Here is a 22,122-nt window from a genome sequence, read left to right as displayed (position 1 = left end):
TTGATCAAAGAAATTAAATTAGCATTAATGACTAATACAAAAACATTTCTCTGTCTTATCGAGGAATGTTATATACTGTACCTGGATATCAGAGCCATCAATATAGACATAGGTCTTATATAATAAAAACAAGTTATTAGTGCAGTATTAAACAAATATGTGCAAAGATACATGGTTTATGAACTGTCTAGAAACACTAAGTAAATATGAATCATGCCATCTTATTACAAATTCTACAAACTCTTCCACTAAGATATAGACCCTAAAAGTAAACTGCTGTAAGTCGCCCCTTTTCTGAACTTTTTATTACTTGCTACCTATATTTTAATATGAAATATTTTTGTCTTGGGAATTCGTCCTCTCCGTTTCATTTGAATTTTTGGACGCTAAAAATCTTTATTTATAGTTTAATAGGTTTTTAACATGACTGATACCAAGCCCCTTAAAATAGTGCCTAATTCTCATAATTTTGACCATCAAACAATTTTTAAATATTTTTACCATTTCCCTGAAAACCCCTATTATTTTAGATCAATTTTTAATTAAATTAAACCTTGTCGAATGCGAAATGAATAAATGATAATGATGAATATATCAGACCACAAGTAGCCCATGTTAAACACAGTTGTGAAGTTTTTAATTAAAGATCTAAATTATTAATTCTTCAGTTCGCTTCTGATGAGCTTTAATTAAATTAAAGTTTTGTTTTATTAAAAAACTTATTACATATAGAAAACTTTCTATGTGTAATAAGAACCTAACTAGATTTCTTAGTTTAAGCCTCTAGCTATCTAAAAGTAGTTTTCTTGCGTCTTTATCATACAAATTGTTCATATGAATGTGTAAGAGCTGGCCGGTCCCTGGCGAACTCGAACATCAAAATGAGTTTCAAAGACACTATTTGAAGACCAAAATTTCAAAGTAATTTAATTAAAACTGATTTACGGCCGCGTCATTTACGGTCTATACCTGGGTATAGAGTGTTTTTTTTCTGAAAATTTGTTATTTGATTTGAACACCTTGTGTATATAAATAATTTGTGCATAATAGGTGGGAATTTTCAAAGTGCTTGCCATTCATAAAATTTCGTTAATAAAAAATTCCAACAAACTTAAGGTAATTATAGTATTGTTTTTGAAATGCAACGCATGTACTTGAAAAGTTTTACTTTCAGACTGGTTTACGGTTTGAGATCTTGGCTATAACAGTTTCTATATTCGACATTAGTGTTTCTATGGTTCATCTGGTCAAATCAGCAAATAAACAAAAAGTTTAATAAACACTCACCCCTTATCTTCTTTAGTAGTGGTTGTGATGTTTTCACTAAACCACACTGTAGTTTTTGCATCAGCTACCACTTTAGTGATCAACTTACGGTCACCTAAAAGAATTAAATGGTTTCAAAATATTTAATTTCTATAAATCCGAATTGGACAAATAATAGTTAAGAAAAATATATGTGAAACCTGATAAAATTTACAATAGTTCAGTTTTTAACCGTTTTTAATAGTTGAATTTTTAAATTTATTTACTTATGTTTTGTCCCAAATTGGAGCAATAATTTTTATACAATTATATTATTTCTTATATCATGTCAAAAACTTACACTCTCGAGACCATTTCCATCCAGGCCGGTCCATTTTCTTTAGGAAATACAAAAATTCTTCCTCTGCTGTTTCAAAGTAATGCTTGTCATCTAGGTCTTTGCAGTAGTGCCTAAGAAACACTTCTATTAATCAATGAGAAGGTAATATTATATAAAAGCAAAAAAAATCTAAATATATTTCTCTTTATTAATTATTTTATACAAAATGTTTAGAAAGTATCCAGGAAAAGTTAAAATTTATGCAACTGTGGGATAGTAAACGTTTTGGAGAATTTAATTGCAACTAATAAAACTGCTTATTAAAAAGTTTATTATACTGTTTTATGTGGAAAAAAATTACCGAATAAATTATTATGACTAGGTACTGATAAGTTTAAGAACTCTTCAAACACCATAGTCAGATAAAAAATTGAATAAATTTACTTAAATACTGATATTTAACAAAACTTTCCGTGTAAGCTGTGGACAATAAAAATAGACTTTTCAAATAAACAAATTAAATCAAGGCATAAATATAATAATCCACCTAAGTATAATTAATAACGTTTGTGACAAAAATAACAGATATTTTTTGAATTTCCCTTAAAGAAAAAAATTAAGTTTTAACACCCCAAACTAATAATTGACACTAAAACAATGTATATTACAAATGCGATCAAAATTGTTTTCTGATATTACATATAGTAATAAACGATCAGGTTCACCAAGACCAATTAAATAAATAGTCTTTCATAAAATTCTATAAACTTTATTGAAATTCAAATGCATTGAAGTAAATTAAAATAAGATCTAATCTAATAATGGAACCGGAAATATACAAATGCTTAAACATCAATTACATTCAGTTGTAGCTATGAAATAAAATTCAAATGCTATTGATTTGGTTGCTATTCTTCATCATTTCTCATATCATGCGTGTTTATAAGATAAATCATCTATCTACTTGGTTGATTAATTCTTGCAATTTAGCTAGCTACTATTTAGTATTGATATTGAAACTTACCATTCGGGATGGATAGCCCAATTGCCATTAAAAAATTGAGCTAGAGTGTGTGGCCCTTTATCGTTGGACCTTAGCCTGTGAATATCATTTTCTACAGAAGGTAACACCCCATAGAAGCCATATTTATCAGGTAACACAATAACTAAACTAAACGGTGTGTCATTGATTCCTCTGTAGTAATAATAACGGTTACTTATATGGATGCGTTTCTGAAATTATTTTTTCGGAATTAGTTAAAGTAGACGAATGTTTACGAATAATCGTGCCAATTTTTGAACTTACAATGTCATCTAAATGGCTCTTGACCCTCAGCGTTATATTTCCTTTTTTCTGCATAATAATTTTCTTTCGCAAGTCCCGTATTTCTTCATTAAATCTTCTAGGCTCACTGTCGTCATCGAGTATTTCAACCTCCATGAAATCTACCCGATTGTACGCCGGTTTCAATATACCTTGGTACTAGAAATTCACATAAAGAGGGTTTATTTTGGTAAAATCTAATTTAAACTTGCGTAGTTGTAATAATTGAACTCAGACAGTCTGTAACTGTTTCGTTATTTAAAACGACATTATTTTACTATTGTTCATGCGAAATAATATCTACTAAATCTAGATTTTTTGCAGCAAATATCATTAACCATCATTTTTATTGTAAGATTTATAGACTGTTTGGCAGCATCTATGTTCTTATTATATTATATTTCTAAAACTTGTTATACAAATGTACTTTTTCTAATCTAGAGATTAACTTTTCGCATTTAATTCCAAAGTTTGACAAAATAAATCTACTCTAAAGTAGTGCATCCAATACAGCTTTAACCTCACCAAAATGAAGATCAATAATTGCTATTTGAGAAAGAAAATTACAATTTTTGTAGCCAAATAAATTATGATGGTATTCTACAATTTAATGCATAACTGGGTTAATGATCCAAGATATTGGATATAGTTAGAATATAGTCGAAATTTGAGATTTATCTTGGGTACTTCAGTTTTGTTTTCGTTCTCTCACTTTAATTTTTGTATATGCATTTATTGTCTATTTTTTTGGTCAGATTCAATGTGATTCAAATTTTTCATATAAAATTAATTAGTGAACTCATGTCACTTATTTTATTATTTGAATAATATTTTCTTTTGTGGTATTGAATTATTTGCCTTATTGTAGTTTTTTAGGCTGTTTGTTGTTTGAGCGCTTTCATCTGCTGACTTACTTTGCTATTTTTTCTATACTTATATTTTCTTGTATGTTATTACTTACATTATAGGTTTCAACGCGTATAAATACACGCAAAAAAGCAATCTCTCCTTACGCTACTAAAATTGAGGAATTTTCTCAATTGTACAGCAGATACGTAAATAGAATAATGTGTTTATTAGAACTCTGTTTCTTTTACGTACTTTGTGTGTAAAAGATACATTTTCTGGTATTTAAACTTACCACAGGTCTAAGGTCCGGATGAGTCAAAATATAGCCATTATTTGTGACAATAAAACCATAACCGTTTACACCCAACTGAAATAAATTAACATTGATTATAATGAAATTTATCAAATTTAATTAATTTTACAAAAGTTGAAATATGACGAAATTACTTACTCTGTGTGGAAGCATTAATCTTTGTATATATTCTATTGGAACATCAGTACCAGCTACGCCTAATAAATTTGCCACTCTCTCCTAAAAACCATCGAAATAGTCAATTTAACAGATACGATTTTGATTTGCCATAACTTCACGTTCGTTAGGCTCCTGTTAGCTGTTTCGGGTTAGTTATTAAAGGATATTTAAATTTTTTGAAAATTGTGGTTCTGAAAATATTTATTATCTCTTTTATCGGTTTTTTTAATTTTATCTGTATCTAAAATATCTGTAACTCTCAACCGCTGTTTTGTGCGTCATTTTCAAGTTTATATCGACAGTAGCTCAAACAGTTAGCGCCTTTGCAGTGAAAAATGCAAATAGCTGTGGTTTAGTGAAAATTTTCATCAGTTTGGTAATTGAACCTGTAACTAAACCAAAGCTTTCCGATAAAAGCGATTTAGTTTGTCTTAGTAGATTAGATATAGAATAAATTAGATATTACTCAAAATATAGTTGATTTATCGGTTTTGTGAGATGCAAATTATAAATAATTTCATCAACATTGTTGATATTTAGTTTCAATTCTGGAAACGTGTAAATTGAATCCCCTGCTCCGAAGAAGTTTTTTTAAGAAATTATCGTAATATCAGCATTTGGTTGCCCAAATTAACATGCGCAGCGTACACAGAGATGAAATATTTAGTAGTTCACACTTGATCTTAAAAATTGCTAATATATGTAGAATCATTTAAGGATTTGGGTACGAAATATAAAAAATAGTTAATTATATATACACACATATAATAATTTTAAAATGATACAGTTAAGAAATTGGCAATAATTTCATTATATTTAAGTTACATTAATTAGTTGATCTGCCATTTAGTGAAAATAAAGATCACTCTTTAAGTGTGATTTGATTTGAACTTGAGAAGTCAAGAGCTTTAAAGGGACAAGCATTCTCACTTAGTTAAGAAAATTAGAAATAATTTCTATTGAACTTTCGTTAATTGTATTTGCCGCTGCAAAAGTGAATATTTCTGGACATGTTTATCTGCTATATTAAGTTGGGAAATTTTATTAAGACTGAAAAACGAGAAATAAATAAATAATGAATAACCTTTTATTAATATCGGTAAACTGGTGAAAAGCAAGCATATTATTAATTTGTATTGCAGTAAAGATTCAAAATTACTGCCAATAAATCGACAATTCACATATTTGATGTAGCAAAACCTGAAAGTAAATATATATTTTCGATTCTAGTTGCATCATTACTTTGCCATCATTGTGGCAAAAAGTTTCAAATGGTTTATAAAACAATTCGTTTCCTTACGATTTTGGACCGGTTTTTAGAAAATTTTACAAATATTCTGAATATTTGTATGAACTGAATTCAAATATAATAAGCTGTTGGTTGAATATTTTTGTAGATATGTTGCCACTTTCTAGCTAAGTATTTCACTTTAATATTACCATATAAAAAGTATAACTTATCAAAAGTAGAACTGAAAGTGGAAAATTTGGCAAATTTTCTTTTATTTGATTTGAATATCCACACGCCAGATTACCTAACATTATCATTTGACTTTAAGTAAGTTTAAAGTAACAATATTCATTAGTCCTACATTCAGAAAGCACTAAGTTAATTTGGAATAAATTTATGTTACAGTAAAGCAGCACAAACAGCTCTACTTCGCAAGTTTTGTATCCTAATATAATTTACGTATTTCTAAGACATATTGCCAATTAACAAATAGTTCAATCGCCTATTCTAGTTCTAAAAAACTCTATGCTCTACTGGACTCTATTCAGTGGTCTATACCTAAGTGTTTTATCATAAACGGCTAAAAACTCCATAAAAATACTCTACTCTGGACTGGAAAACGGGGCCACTGCTAAATATCACGCTTGCTGGCCTAAAATTCGTCTAGAATCTCTAATAATTAACACTGGCCTAATAGCGATTTTCATAGATTACCTCTCTGGTGACCGTTATCCATACTGCTTCGTTTATTTGCTTTTTTTCGGTTATATTCTGCAGATATATTTGAAGAAATTGTTAACTATAGATAATGCAGAGTAAGGAATTTGCCGTCGTTTTTACTTTTTTTCTATATTGGGCCATTAAAAGAATAAGGTCTTTGGCAAATTCCTTATGACACTTCAAATATTATCTAGTGTAAATTCAAGTAGTCAGTAACTAATTTACCTGACGGGGTTTTTTGTCATATACTGGTAATGACACGGAAGTCATCAGGTTGTAAGTTTGAGTCTCTCCATAATGGTCTTGTTTCTGGAACGGGAATTTATTTACAGTATACTTAAAAAAATTTTTTTTATAATTGTTGATATCGACAAGCATACAAGGAATATGAGAAACATTCTTGAATTAGGTGTCTAGTTCTAGGAGGTCTAGTAAAAGTGCATTGAAGCTTTTTCATGCAAGCTTTGAATATTTAAAAAATTGTTTTTAAATATTCAACAGTACATTTTTATGGCATTTCAATTTTAATAATTTTTATGAATGAGAACTTCAATTCTGGACTCAAAATCACCTACTAACAGTAGCACGATATACAGTAAGGTTGGAACAAATTCACCTAAAATTCAGCGTTTTGTTTTTCTTTGGGGACTTCTACTTGCATTTTTGAAAGATATATTTCTGACGGTTATTTTATTTATACAGATAATTTGATTATACAAAATCATTTGATAAGCTCAATATTTTAGTCAAAATAAATATGATTCTAAGGATAACCGGATTCTTAAGACAAACAATATTTTACCATTAATTTTTATCGGTATAATTTCTAAAAAATTTAATGTAAATTTAGCAACACAGAATTGTGCGTTTATTTACTAATTTTTTTTTGATTATCGGATTTTTGTTTGACAACGATTATTTTAGTCAAAAATAAAATTATTTTACGGTGAAAATGTAAATTAAAAAAAATAGCTATGTAAAAGAGGAGTAATGCATAGAAATATTATAGGAGGACATAACAGTAGAAGTTATTTAGTTAAGTTATTTTGATAATTAGTAAAGTCTTTATCAGCAGAAAAGAAAGTTACAAAGCTAAGAATCTCACAGCTCCCTAAAACACACAAATGAAATATATTGCTTCATTCACAAGAATAGCACGCAGAATCAACTGGACAAGTAATTTTAGGAAAGTTAGTGCGTAAAGCCTCCGCCCAAAAATATTAACAAAAGAACAAATGAGGACCCCGCGAGTAAAATCAGCAAAACTGGAGCAGAGTATTTCCCTTTCGTCCGCGTTTTCCTAATTTATTTAAAAATATTTTAGTTATTTTGGTCACAAATTTAACTTTGAACTGATGAAACAATTTCCAAGCAATTAGCATTTTTTTTTAGTTTATTGACCGAAAAACATGGCATATGTCCGGCCTTGCGTACAATTCTATTGATTAATTTGAAAGTTTGCGTTTTAAAAACAATTTATTTTCAAATTATTACAAACGATAGATTCTAGTTGTAACCGAACCTTAACTAAGACTTATATCTCGTCGACCGCAAATCTTTAGAATGAATATCTATAGACTAAAGACTATCTGAGATTGAATTGTCGTTTCTGCTGTGGCTTGTTTTATAAGTTCAGTTTCTTGACCGATATTGGCTAATTGCAGGATGGTTGATTTTTCTTAGGAATTCGGTCTGGGCAGTGGTGAAGAAAAAGAAAAACTTTTTTAGCTACCAAGCCTTCGGCAATTTATTGTCGCTTTCCTCAGGGTGCTAATTGTTTCTCGATAAGAAGGCTGGGAACTCTCCAGAATATTTCGTAAAATTAAATATTTCATGAAGCTGTACAAAAAAATGATATGAAATATTCTGAAGGGTTCCCGGCCTTCTTATCAACAATAAATTGCCGAAAGCTTGATGGCTAAAAAGTTTTTCCTTTGCTTCACCACTGCCCAGACCGAATTCCCAAGAAAAATCAACCATCCTACTTCTTTTATAGTTAAATTATGCTGATCCTAGCAGAAACGATACTACGTCTTATTTTATAAGAATAGTCCATATAATTGTACACATGAAATGAAACGTACACATTTTTCCAAATACAAACCAACGTATTAAATGATTTTAAATAAATGTGTTTTGTATATTCATTCAGTGCTCGTATTAAACTTCTGTTTAGTTTTTTTCACAGGGGTTGCAAACTCAAACTCGAAAAACTCGTAACTAAAAGTGCTTAGATAATAGTAGATACACAAAAATAAACAAAATTATTTCCCTTTGATGCTTCGTAAAAATAAGTGGATAAAAATAAAGTTCACGTTAGAAAACTCCATTTCCTTAATTTGATTGATGAAAATTCGGCTTGAATAAATGCCTTTAGAAATGTTATAAAATATCGAAATATTAATTAATAATATGTACTTATATCAAAATAAATATGTGAGATAACTTCTTGAAATCGGGTTTCAATGAAATATTTCAGAAATTACACCTATTTAAAAGATGATTAACGCATGAATAAAAACGAAAACAGACAGCTTATATTTCAACCATTAAGCTACGATTAAAACCAAATATATCATTGAATTAAAGCATGCATACGATGGATATTAGATTTATATTCCCAAAATTCAAAAATAAAAATTCGTTTTCGTATAAGTATTTTTAAGCTTATGCATTACATTTTCAAATATGGATACAAATATTTAGAAACCATTGAAATTTAAAGAGAAAGTAAATTGGATCATGAAAATATGACACATCTTGTTGCACAGGAGCTCTCCATTAATAATCGCCAAACAATCTTCATTAACTTCAGGAATTTAATGAAGAGGAATAACGAGAAGTACATTGAATTATTTCTTGCATGACAGAAAGAAAACAAAATTCTGTTTCAATGATTCGATAAAGCAGCAACATTAATATTAAATATATTTTGATTCAAATTCCTTCAAACAACAAAAACTTCGTAGGCTTACCAGTTTCTGTTGATGAACAAACTTCTTATCGATCTCATTTGGAGACATCAAATCCTTGTATTTACTAAATATGAGATATCTATCTCGCTGAGTAAATCTTTGTCTATTAACCCACAACCAGTTGGTCAGTTTCGGGTCGGTAACGTCCGCGTATACTGGTGACCATGCTGGATTTGGCTTTTGGTTAGCATTTAGTACCATTGGTCGTGCCATTACTGGAATGTAGTGCAGAACTTCTTCGCGCACTTCTGCATATGTGCTCAGATGAACGTAGTAGCCTAAATATAGACGGATTTTCAATATATTATTATACTTTAAAAGTAGTCCACTCGTTTTGCCACGAACTGTATTCTACTCACCTTGATTGGCGCAAGCCATCCACTTAACATCCCTTGGATCGCTCACCTCTCGTCCCACAAGATAGGTAAATAATCTCACAGTTACGACTGGAAGATTGTCCCAATTGTACTTTTCGAAAACATCTTTGTAATTATCTTGTGATCCGTCCGTTATCAACATTATTGCTTGATTACAATTAGCTCCTAGAACAAATTTTCATTTATAGTTTGGTTTTTCTTTTTTTTTTAGCTTAAATAATCCTTACCCAGCTTTGACTCGCGATATTCCGCCAGAATTTCAAAAGCTGTTGCCAGAGCTAATGTAAAATTTGCGATTTGTTCTGTTTTGAAATCGCTCATGCTTTCTTTGAGTATTCGGATGTTGCCTAGATTTGCCTAAAAGTCGACGCAATTTGCTATTTATTTGCAAAACCAACGTCTATTCTCACTGCATATATAAACAATTTGAATTGTATTCTTTGAAGACCGACTTGTGTGAAATGCACGTTGATGGCAGTTTATAAACCTTGCACTTTATTGTTTCAGCGTTTGTTATTAAGTTTACAAAGAAATTTATCTACCTACTATGAAAATATCTTTGCTTTGAATTCCATTTGATTAATGCGGCTAATCTGTCTGTTATGTATTGAAAAACGCAATAAAATAGGTATTTGCATAGGATATTCCGAGTTAACTCAATAGTTTTTGCAATGTTTTGAAATATATTTTGTTACTATTTGTATAAATGTTGTTACAAAACCCTTTAAGTTTGTTGTGTTCACGAGATCAAGTGTGAAAGTAGAAAGGCAAAAAGAAAATAAGCAGTTTATATAATCAACTTATTGATTTCTTCTGTAAAGTCTTCTTTTTTCTTCTGCAGTATTTTTTTCTAAACAAAAATTATCTAGTTTTTCTATTTTCGTGCAGCTTCACTCAAAGAGTTTTGTAAAAATTACATTATGATCTTTTTTTAAAATTAATTAATTAGTAATAAAATGCCTTATTGATATAGTTAAAAGTTCAGATTTAAGCACAATAACGCATTCGAAATTTCATGAATTTGCAACATTTGCATGCATTCAACATGCTTGCCACGAATCTAGTTCTCAAAAGATAAACTAAATAATAATTAAGTTAACTTCTAAAGTCCCTCTAAATATAAACATTCAGTAATTTGATGATTGGTTCGCTAATTATTTGTTTTTTGCTGGCTGATAGATATTAATTGAATATGAGTTTATATGTATGTAAAGTCCAATAAATTAGCTTCAATTCCATTAAAAATATTCGGTCTATAAACTTGAATAAATTACTGTTTATCTAGGAAAGCAGTAGTTAAGGATAGCAAATATCTTTTTGCGAGTAATATAAAGAAGACTAGTCAAATCATTTTTCATTGATAACAGGTAAAGTTTAAAATTTAAAGTTAGAAAGAAGCATGAATTGAAATCACAGAAATTTTAGCAAATATCTAAATACATTCGTTCAAGGTAAAAAATTTTCACTACGTTTCACATATAAATTCTCATTATTGTCGGATGTTTCAAGGTATCATACAGGGTGGCCCAGGTTAAGCGGCAATAATTTTCCTGGGGGAACGTGCATACGAAACTCTCATTAAAAAACTTTCCTTGCAGATGTGCTTAGCACAAAAGTAGTGTATTAAAGTTTGGAAAAATAAATCGATATAATTTTTAAACCATTTATTTAATTTCCAGCAACTTTTGTACAAGTCTTTACGCAATGGAAAGTTTTAGAATTTTGTACACGTAGAACTCTAATAGTAAAAACATGAAAAGAAGGATTAATAAAAGTTTTACATTTTTAATCGTTTTTTTAAATAAATGATCAAGCCACTTAAACATGTTTTTATCATTTTAAAATCTTTTGTGTCGTTATTGTTTAAATAAAGAAGGAGGGGAGCCTGCCAGTTCACGCTCCACCGATGGACTGAAAAACTATATCAATCATTACATAGCTATCTATTACAGTACTACAGTACGATGTACACAAATTTCGAAAGAAACTGAATCTCTGTTAGGAGACATCTGCGACAAAAAAAATTTTAATTACTACTTTATTGTTTAATTTTTTTAAATTGCAGTTTATTTTTACGTCTCATATCTATTAGAATTAATGATTTTATTACGATAAAATATAATAATATATAAAGAATAAACAAATTATAGGTTTAATCTGGACCACTCTGTATATTTTGTATACATAGGGTGTCCGGTGACTCGCTGGCCATAGCTTAAGAGCGTAGTTGTGGCTCAATTTTAAGACAAAAATGCCTCGTTGTCTGACAGATACAGATAAGATTTCTTATACGCTCTTTAGCTATTAAAAATCGAATTACCGGACACCCTGTACACAAGGTTTAATAATATTGTTGCAGTAAACAACTATTTGTTTCGTCGCCTCAGAAGACTCGATAACTCGAGTATGTAATGTAACTATTTTTTCTTTATTATAAAATGACATTTTCATATTTATCCATATTAATTTTTTATGGTATTGCAATAGGTAAAGCAAGATGAAATAGTACGACAATCCCTAATGATTAAAACTGGTTACTGAAGTCTCCTAAGGTTTTATTTTAACTAACTTTCAAACGTAATAAAACAAATACAATTCGACTAGTTGTTTTACCTTCTATGGGTGGTAGTAATTTGCAACAGAGAACACTGATCTGATGAATGAGTTGTTTAGAAATATGATAAAAGGACAGGGAAAACCAACTTTGTTTTACTTTTGTCAAATTGCAGAAAACTCAACTTTTTCCTTAGACTTGGTTTAGCAGCAAACATAACTTTTCTTTCCAATTTCACTAAATATATTTTCAGTTAAAGCTAAAAGTGTCAGGTTTGCCCTTTAGTTCATAAATTAAAAGAATTGCTTTATCAATATGTAGAGCTTGATGGCGAAATCGACTTGAAATAATTTTTTTCTATTCAAATAACTGATATAAATATGATCTGCTCGAATCGCGTTTACTGGAAAATTTTTCGCATTATATGGGGGTTACGACAAAGACAAATTATAACAAAATGTATCACATCTATTTTGCCCACATCCACTTTTCATCAATCAATCCATCAGAGCGTTTTCACTTTATATATACGTCCGATCCATGCATGTACATGAAATCTGCTCGTACTCCAATTGACCTTTTTAAGAATATACATTTTATCTTCAACATCAAACATGTGTAGATCACATTTACGCAAAACTATTTGATAGGACGGTACTGGAAATTCGAGCAGATTGTACCATGACTGGCAATGTCTATCGTCTCATAAAACACCTACATGCTGTACGAATATTTGTCCAAGTCAAGCAATTTGGAGGTTCCCAGCTACTTGCATTCATTATCATTAAAAATACTTACTTGAACCAATTTACCACTAAAACACTCGATCAAAGGATCGGTAGTGTTGCTAAATGTGTAAATGTTGACGTAATCATTGTTTCCCAAAGTATCTAAAATATTATGGACTACATGGCGGGCTATCTCACGTCTCATCCCTGAAAATGATCCACCTTAAACATATATGTATCCTTTCAACGGAATATTTGTCTTCAGAACAGAAACTACCCATGCATGTCTACGCTACACATTTATCAAGTGTTCAATTCGTTAATAGCATTCATTGTAAATATTTGTTGGCATGTCCTGGTTCCGTTTGTACTGTATGTTAAGTACTAGAGAATGCATTCAGTGTTTCTGAAGAAGTGCAACTAACCTGTCATTGAACCTGATCGGTCTACTAATATAAGTATATCTTTGGGCGAGGATGCCGCTTCTATGTACCAACTACGAGTACGACAATCAAATAGATCTACTGGTTGTTGTGACCAGATCATAGCTAAAACATAATTATTTTCAAATTTAGTTGTTTTAAAACAATCTCTCAGCTACTGTTTATTTGATATAATAGAATTTTCAAGTTTTACCAGGAAACTGTCTCATAAATCCAGTCGAACTACCAAAATACTGCCATGATAATGTGGGATCAAGCTTATAATTGTTCCTAAAGGTCTTGTCCAGTTCTTCAGACCACATTATTCCAGATATCACATCTTTTGCTAAAATATTCCTTGCCGTTTCAATATATCCGAATATTAGTTAACTTAACTTACATCTTTCATACACATTACTTGGAACATGGACGGCGCTATTATTAATATTAACCGGAATGTTATAGAAATGCTTATTCTTATACAGAGGTAGCATTGTTTTATCAACTGGCTGCGTTTGACTGGCTTGTGGATGTTTCTCTACATCTTCAGTTATCTATAGAAACAGTTTTCATTGATTGTTCAGCTGCCCCAATACTGTAAAAATGTAGTTACCTCAATATCAGTCTCATAAATTATGTCTCTGTTATCCAGGGGACTCTGGTCTCTTTGGTATATTTCCACACCTTCAGGAGGCATTTTTTGATGATAACTTTGCTCAATCTGGAGACTACCAAGCAACGAATCATCGTAACGAATATCTTGTGATGACGCGAGATCGTTTAACTGAAAATATTTATAATCATATTAATATGAAATGTAGTTGGTGCAAATTCGTGGAATCAGCATTGCTATCTATTTGGGTAACTATAAAGACAGACTAACAGCTTCGATTAAAGGAGGGCAAAGTTCCACATCTTATTGCTGGAAATTTTGAACAACTCTCTAAGGAAAAAATGCCAGTAGTTAATGTTTCTATAGGGCAATTCTTAAAGAAATTGGGAATTTGAATTTTTACACCAGTTATTGCGAAAAACCCTTCAATGATACGCTTTATACAGGACGGTACAGGAAAAGGCTTCTCGTCTTTTTACTAAGCAACATATAAGATAATTTTAATTAGTTTTCAGATAACTTCTGGTTTCTCACAGTTATTAAATTTTTTTAACGCAAGCCTTTGGAGCGTAATAAGTGAATCTAATATAGTGTCTTTTTGAAAATATTCTAAACTGAATTAATATCATCGGAAAATTTCTAGGAATTCAACAACAAATTATTATCAACTGCGACTCACTATTGGAATAATTAAATTGTTTGCTTATTAAAGTCCAACAAACAATATTTTGTTTATTTGAATATATCTGTTTTCTATTTTTATAATTCTTGTTTTCTTTTTCTCGTCTTTGTTTTACAGTGCTTTGAACATTTTGTTTCAAACTTTTTTGCATCAAAATATGCCACCTTATTTCATAGAATTTATTGAGAGATTAATTTGAGACATTGATTTAGGTCACAAATGAATTTAACTTCGCCTACGCCTAACTTTGCCTTTTTGTTAGTGTGTAAATTCCCTGCTTATTATCAACATTAAATTTACTTGATTCATAATATCTGCTGCTATCTTCGAACGGCAAATCTAAGGGGAACTAGGAGCTAGTCTAAATGGGAAGAACAACATCTGCTTTGTTACAAAAATCACCAGAGGAAGAAAAGCCTTCATTAGCACCAATAAAAATTGCTATAATAAGATCTAGCCATAAAAATACGAAAACTTGACGAATAAAATAAAAATAAAATGCAATGGATTACTATAATATTGTTATAAAAACAATTAGGTGCATTTTTTCCAGTTTTGTTTTGCCAGACATTTTTCTAAAGTAGAACCTTCTTTTAACGTTTATCTTCCTGGATAAACCGGATTGACAAAAATATTCATTTTTGGTTTATAATAGGAAAGTAAATATTTTTGATTCGCGCATTCTTTACAAATTCTCTCTCAAAATGTTGACATTAGTCCTAAGAATCTCTAAAATTTCCTTTGATTTGCCCACTGTAAAGCCAGAAACCTTTATTTCAGAAAAGGAAAACATTTATTAGAGTGTATATTTAAATTACATAGCGTTTCGATTTCAGGAAAATAAACATGTTAATGGCACATTAGAGTGTTAACTCTTCTTGCAAATGCCATTTAAACGCAAATTTTACAAACGAAATACAGTCAACATATTTTGAACGATACGATATATTGATTTGAATACGTTTGAATCAAGTGGGTAGAATTGCAAGTTCGAGCCTCAAATTCATTGATTATTGTTCTGAAATATGAATAATTTAATTTATGGATTATTTATTATAAAATTATTATTTACAAAAAAAAACGTATGATTGGTCAAAAATTTGAAAATATAAAGAGATTACTTGATTAATAAATACAGACAGTGAATCCGTTTACGAAAAAACTTTCTTTTTGCTGTTGTCCATTTCTTTAGATCAGTTTATTAACTCGCTATTTCATTATTAAATCCGTTCTACCTGTTTTTTCTCAAAGGAAAATTGCGCGACGTTTTTTTATTGACGTTTTCTATTATATTTGTGCTATTTAAATACAAAAAAACATATAAATATGTTTTTGATTATCAATAAACCGACACTCTAGTCTCGAACAGTTAGGACATAAATATGTTATAATTCATTAAACGAAGCAAGAAAAACAAATATACAAAAAATACAAACGAAAAGGGAATTATTAATTATAGTATCTGCTATTTATTTCAGTAAGATAATGGAGCGCTAAATAATTATTTGAAGTTGAACTGAAAAAATGTAAAAAAAAACAAAAATAGTGAAAAAAACTACATTCTCTAAAGAAAATAATAAAGTTGATGACTACTTCTGGTAACCAGAAATGACACAGTAAATCTGATATTTATTTTTTATTTATTTGGTTCCCTTTGGACGGAGATACACACTTTTTGTCCAAAAGATTTAGCAAATGACAAGACGTATAATGTTAGTACTAAGACTAAGCATCTGTCTCGGACTAAATTTTAAACGTATATTTGAAAGGTGATCCAGCATTTAACTGTTATTACTTATAAACACACTACATACACATTATTCAGAAATACTTTTGCTTTGCGAATAACACAACTTTTTAAATACGAAATAGTTGCTCTTTGACAGTGAGTGTGGAAATAAATTTACCCCAGTAAAGTTAGAAGCAGTATATATATAACATGGGGTACAAATTTTGCCAGTATTGAAAACAATGATGTTTTTGAGATGTACCTAAATACCAAGCAGAATAGCAATAAATATCAAACATTTTCTTCAAATTTCGTGGAATTCTTCCCAAAATCTTCAATATTCCGGAATATTTCAGCTTTATATTTCAGGAACAATTCAGTTATATTTATATCTATAATGAATTATTGGTGTTTTGTTTTTACATCATGGCCTTAATAAATAAAAAGCTATATGTATTTTACCTCATTCTCGTCAGACCCTGTAATATTTTGTGCCGAATTTGTTAGATTTTTCGCGTTGTAGAACTGAAAATTTATATTAATATCATCCTCCTTTTGGGCTTTGGCTGCTTGCTCGGCTATATCCATTATTCGCTAAAAATGTAAGTTATTTCACTTTAATGGTCGAATTGTTTTGCACTTTAGCCGTTACTCACCCTTACAGCTTCCACCTTTTGCTTCATCATGTTGGATATTCGTTCATGAATGTCCGTTAAAAGCGAGTCCCCATCTTCCACAACGATTGTTGTGTCTTTAAAACTCTGGAAAAATAAACAAGAAATATTGTTTATGAACGAATTCTGGAACCGAAAGATTATGAGTTCCAAATGTAAATTTTCAAATTGATTAACTCATATAAATTTTCAACGTATGAACAGTTTACTTGAAATCCGATTTGATATTGCGCATTTATAAATACCTCATGTATATCAATAATTTCAACACAAATAAATAGTGCACATCTAAACTGGATGGTATATCACGTTCGAATCAACGCAAAATTTGAGTTACTACATGAATAAATAATGACCGTGTTGAAAAATGAAAAAAGAATCTTAAACGAAATATTTAAAGCATTGGATTGACTGAAATAAATCCGTCTGTGCTGAAGCAGATTTTTCATTTAAATGCCACTGGAAGTAAATATGAAGAATCTGCGCCCAAAGTCGAACCGAAAATGTTTAATTTATGCCTGGATTTTGCTCATATTGCTGGCCATAGATTACTACATTACATTTATAAACGCACAATCTTAAGATGCAAGTGAAGTTTATCGAGTGGCTGCAAATTACACGCATAAACTCCTATCATTTATTTAATTATTCAAATAGACATAAAATGTTAGTCAGAAAGCTTGAATAATTATAGTAAACAAAGTTATTATGGCTCAGATTTGCGCTAAACACATTTCGACTTGCTAGAGCTTTAAATACTTATTTAGACTTAGAAAATTTTAACGCTGCTTTGGAAATAAAGAAGATATATTGATTGTGTAGACAAGACTTGAGACATTTTCAAATTGTCGAAACTATTTCAATACAATACGATGTCTTAACGGCTGATAACGTGTTAGCGATTACATTAATAGTGTGAGAAAGCGGAAAAATACATCTCAAGGCGATTTTCGGCTTACCTAAATATCTTATATTTAGACAGATTTAGTAAACGTACAGGGTGATTTATAAACATTGAAAGGTAGTGGAACAGGTATTTCCAATTCGATGGAAAATTGATGATTTCAATATGCAAAATGCTCAAAAATTAACGAAGCCGATGGGTTTATCCAACTTTTAAAGGGTTGCAGAATATATATTTTTCTTGCTGTTTGGAGAGCACAAATATCTTCCGAAGGTAATTTACTCGAAAGCTCACTACTAATAAGCTTTCGAGTCAACTCACTTTGAAAATCTCTCGTGAAAATATCAGCGATCAATTCTATTCTACGGCAGCCTAAAAGCCCGCAAAATTGATCAAATTCAGGGAATGCCCCCCAAAGCCTGACTTGTTTGACAAAAGGTTAATTAATATAAGGAATACTTTTCGTATACTTGTGCTTGTTAACGTAGGTTAACGGAGGTAGTTAACCTAGTAGATATTATATAGCTTACTAACTAACCCAAACAAAGCACTTAAAATTGTTCCAATTATTATTAATTTTTTTTCATCATTTAATGAAAATTATATAAATGATAGGAAACGTTCCGAAATCCAGTCGCACAATATTATTTTGATACATTTACAACTACGCTCCTTTAAGAGTAAGAATAACTGTAGTCATTAAAACACTCTTAGCAATAAAATATCCAAACAGCAGCAGTTGAAAATATCTTCTGCTTTCAATACGATAGACAAGGTGTTATTTGAATAGTAAAGAGGTGATCCTCTGAGAGATTTTAAGAAGGAAATATCGTTTAAGAATGTCGCGAAATGATTAATTTTCAATTTAAAAGGTGTTGACATAAAAGCAATGATTTATCGTTACAAAATTATTAATTAGTTTTTGGATATTGGTTTAAATTTGGCTGTGCAATTCACACCTAAGGGACTACTTTGGCTACTTTAAATAGATTCAATAGATAATTATTAAGCTCAATGGGGTCCAGAAGGAAAAACTAGAATTTTCATCGGAGATTCATCCCCTGAACTACCGACTTAAAAAGCACACTGCGAAATAAATCTTTTTTTTCAAACACTTGTTTCTTGTTTTTAGAATGCTTTTTTTTTATTAAGGTCTTAAAGTCACACATTTTTCGCAGCAAACACAAAATGCAACACTTCGTGAAATGTATATCATGATCATGATCCTCTTCAATCTGTAAAAGCATTTAAAATATTAAATTTAAAAAACTCCAATACAAACGTAGGTTGAGCAGTTAAATGTGGCCAATTTGGTCCCACCTACCATATATTTTACTTTATTATCTGAACCACGTGTGGTAGCAAAAATTGTAAGATGTATTTTTTATTTGGGACTCAACAAGGAATTTGAGAAGTTTTTGTATTAATTAAAAATAGCTGTAGCGGACCATTTCTTTCCTTATCAATTTCGGTAGCGTATAGGTGCACAGGTCACTGGCAAAATTGAATAAAATAATTTTTATTATAAAACATACGTATTTCCTAGCTATTAATCCCTGGAAAATGTATCGATGCGTTTTGAAGAAACTTGATATTTTGCATTAGTAATTCAAATTTCAACACACTGTAAATCCGTATCAATGCATCTTTGGGCTATCTTTTACATAGCCAACAAAATAATGCCCCTTCCACATGAAACGTCTCGTACATGTAAAGTCTTTTGAGACAGTATAAAAATAAATTCTAGTTAACAAACGACACAATCGGATACCTTCAGTTAAAAATGCATCTTTTCTTCATCAAAATGCTTGGCTTGAAAGACTGCAGTAATTGAATATCACTTGTCTAATTAATAAACTAAAAGCAAAAAACACAAACAAAATTTTGTTTTTTTTTGACAAAAAGTCAATCGAAATTTCACTTTAAAAAAAATTGATGCGACCGTAACTGAAATCGAGTCTAAAATCGACCTATGGAAATAATTTACATCAAATGCACCACATCTTTATTGCAGCAGATTTGATTCTGGTAAATTTACTTTATCGTGCAGTAAAATAAATCGCTGATTTCATATATACGCGAAAATAATCGTGAGCTTAAAGCTAACACTGACCAAGTCTAAAATATTAATTTTTGGTAAATGTACTTTTAAACCGATCCAAAAATTATATCAGAATCCTTTTGGAAATTTGGTCATTAAAAACATATTTTAGTGCACCCGTTTGTGTGGCCTTGGGGGACTTTTTCAGTTTTTGAACATAAACATATTATTTTTTTTAATTACTTGGTCAACCAAACCACAAATACTGCAATTTTGGACTTTTAGCACTTTTAGCTTTAAACCCAATTATATCTCCAACTAAAAATGATTGGCTCAATAATGATGTAGCGAATTTGACTCGCTATAGCTCAATTTCCATTGATTTAGCTTTTTTGATACATGACTCACTGATTTTAGTTCAAACGACTAATATGGCATCTTGGTGTTTTTTTTAAACACTTGATGAGGAAAGGATACATTTTAAGCCAATGTTGCCATAGTTTTTATATGCATATATAATTTTCGGATCCGTTAATTTCACTCACGCCCATGCCATGCCAACATTCTGACGGTTAAATGTGATTCAACCAATTCAACCAGGCAGTTTTTTTATATTTCTTCAAAATGTCTTGCACATCTATACTTTATTAAATATTCATTGTCATGCGTGTCTTTTTTTATTTTATTAACTATATTAACCCATACCAATTTCCTATAAATATATTTTCAAGTTCCAATTGTCTATTTCTTCGAAGTATTTTGATTTACATTTTTAATATTTACAATGCAAATACTTCCAATATTCGACAGAACGTTTGAAAACAACTTACATTTTTCACTTGATCTTTCCTAGTAACCATCTCTCCAAAATGCCATAGTTCTCCGCTTAATTTGTTTGCCCAACTTTGAACTCTATAAAAAACGAATTGTTTTTTAATTTGAACACGAACTGAATATAAATAACATTTTGAGAACTTAAATAACACATGCTCTATTACATGAACAAACAAGCTTATTTCCAAGTAGCAATAATTGTTATTTGGTTTATTTTAGAAGGAATGTACTTTAAAAAATGGTTTGTTTAACATTGAGTTTAACATCAAAGGCTTACTGATCCTATTGGTATTAAAAATTGAATAATTTGAAGTACATATTTTTTCAAAATAATCATCCATACATTCGTAAATGTGAAATCAGTACTTACACTTTGGAGAGTTCAGGATGTTGTTTAGTATCCCTGTTTTCATCTTGCGCTAATCCAAAAGACGACATACACAAAAACATAGTTATGAAAACATTTTTTCGATGTTTCATTTCTCGCAGCCACGAAATACGAAACTGGAATGATAAAAATGCGATCAATCCGAATAAAATCGATTTTTTTTCACATCAATTCTCCCGGTTTTCCGTCTTGGTGTGGGTATGTTATTGCAATGGCGATTGTTTATTATGGTACAATTGAAAGATCGTTTCACTACTCTACACTTTAACAAGCACTTATGAGAACGCTTAAATTTTGACTTTGAATCGTGTTGAACTAAATTGGATTAAGTCGGTGTTTTCAATGGCAGGAATCGTTTTTCTGCGAATACGGGAGAATGCGGGAGTTTCAGTAGGGCGAATCGATATTTCGAAGTTGCGCGCACCAGTTCTCTCCCAGAAACACATCCGATATTGTCTGCGCTATAGGATAGACTCGAAAAGTTTTGGTATGCGCGACAATAATCCTACAACAATTATTTTCGAAAAAACGATGTATTTATTCTGCATTTGCGTTTTTTATAGAAATTCCGTAGCGACTATAAGTATGTTATTCGCTCAATTAAACTGGAAAATAGCTATATTTACTTGAAATATGTTTGATTATTTAAACATGTTATTGTGAGTCTTTGTTTATTACGTCGCAATTAGTATTTGGTGTATTTTTATGGTTTGTCAGTGGGATTTAAAATCCATCATGTTTGTATCTATTATAACAAAATATTAATTTATTTCATATGAAAATATTAAACTCTGTAAAAGAAAATATGGAGGTGTTTAATGGGAGGATTTGGGCTACAGAAGAAAATGATTAGGTCGAAAAACTGAGATATTCGCAGAAAACCGAACGCATAATTTTGGATATAATACTAGTGGATATAATTTTTGAATATAATAATATTGGCAAGATAAAATAAGAATAATTAATTGTTCCAACTTTTTCTAATTTAATGATATATCCCGTATTAATTTTCCGAATGCA

At 30.3% G+C, this 22,122-nt stretch overlaps 1 protein-coding gene across 4 annotated transcripts in view; it reads right to left on the bottom strand.

Moving 5' to 3' along the window:
* Positions 1 to 21,572, bottom strand: part of LOC125504269 (voltage-dependent calcium channel subunit alpha-2/delta-3-like) — a 28,398-nt gene extending 6,826 nt beyond the window's left edge. Inside the window, exons 1-20 of one of the 4 annotated variants that reach the window (XM_048666016.1) lie at positions 21,085 to 21,572; positions 20,711 to 20,792; positions 16,918 to 17,022; positions 16,724 to 16,855; positions 13,851 to 14,021; positions 13,638 to 13,791; positions 13,452 to 13,583; positions 13,241 to 13,363; positions 12,886 to 13,037; positions 9,761 to 9,890; positions 9,516 to 9,698; positions 9,157 to 9,434; positions 6,407 to 6,490; positions 4,210 to 4,290; positions 4,051 to 4,125; positions 2,892 to 3,068; positions 2,610 to 2,818; positions 1,607 to 1,716; positions 1,288 to 1,381; positions 82 to 114 (exon numbers count right to left, since the gene is read on the bottom strand). In XM_048666016.1, the coding sequence (XP_048521973.1) occupies positions 82 to 114; positions 1,288 to 1,381; positions 1,607 to 1,716; positions 2,610 to 2,818; positions 2,892 to 3,068; positions 4,051 to 4,125; positions 4,210 to 4,290; positions 6,407 to 6,490; positions 9,157 to 9,434; positions 9,516 to 9,698; positions 9,761 to 9,890; positions 12,886 to 13,037; positions 13,241 to 13,363; positions 13,452 to 13,583; positions 13,638 to 13,791; positions 13,851 to 14,021; positions 16,724 to 16,855; positions 16,918 to 17,022; positions 20,711 to 20,792; positions 21,085 to 21,194 (2,615 nt within the window). In that variant the 5' untranslated portion in view covers positions 21,195 to 21,572. The remainder of the gene's footprint in view (positions 1 to 81; positions 115 to 1,287; positions 1,382 to 1,606; positions 1,717 to 2,609; positions 2,819 to 2,891; positions 3,069 to 4,050; positions 4,126 to 4,209; positions 4,291 to 6,406; positions 6,491 to 9,156; positions 9,435 to 9,515; positions 9,699 to 9,760; positions 9,891 to 12,885; positions 13,038 to 13,240; positions 13,364 to 13,451; positions 13,584 to 13,637; positions 13,792 to 13,850; positions 14,022 to 16,723; positions 16,856 to 16,917; positions 17,023 to 20,710; positions 20,793 to 21,084) is intronic. The other 3 variants (XM_048666017.1, XM_048666018.1, XM_048666019.1) reach the window with 3 other exon arrangements.
* Positions 21,573 to 22,122: the final 550 nt, after the last annotated feature.

Source organism: Dendroctonus ponderosae, unplaced genomic scaffold (genome assembly GCF_020466585.1).
Source record: "Dendroctonus ponderosae isolate FM_Combo_2020 unplaced genomic scaffold, Dpon_F_20191213v2 Dpon_F_20191213_4, whole genome shotgun sequence".
NCBI lineage: Eukaryota > Metazoa > Arthropoda > Insecta > Coleoptera > Curculionidae > Dendroctonus > Dendroctonus ponderosae.
Note: the sequence above shows the minus strand (reverse complement) of the source record. Positions and strands in the feature narration are given on the sequence as shown.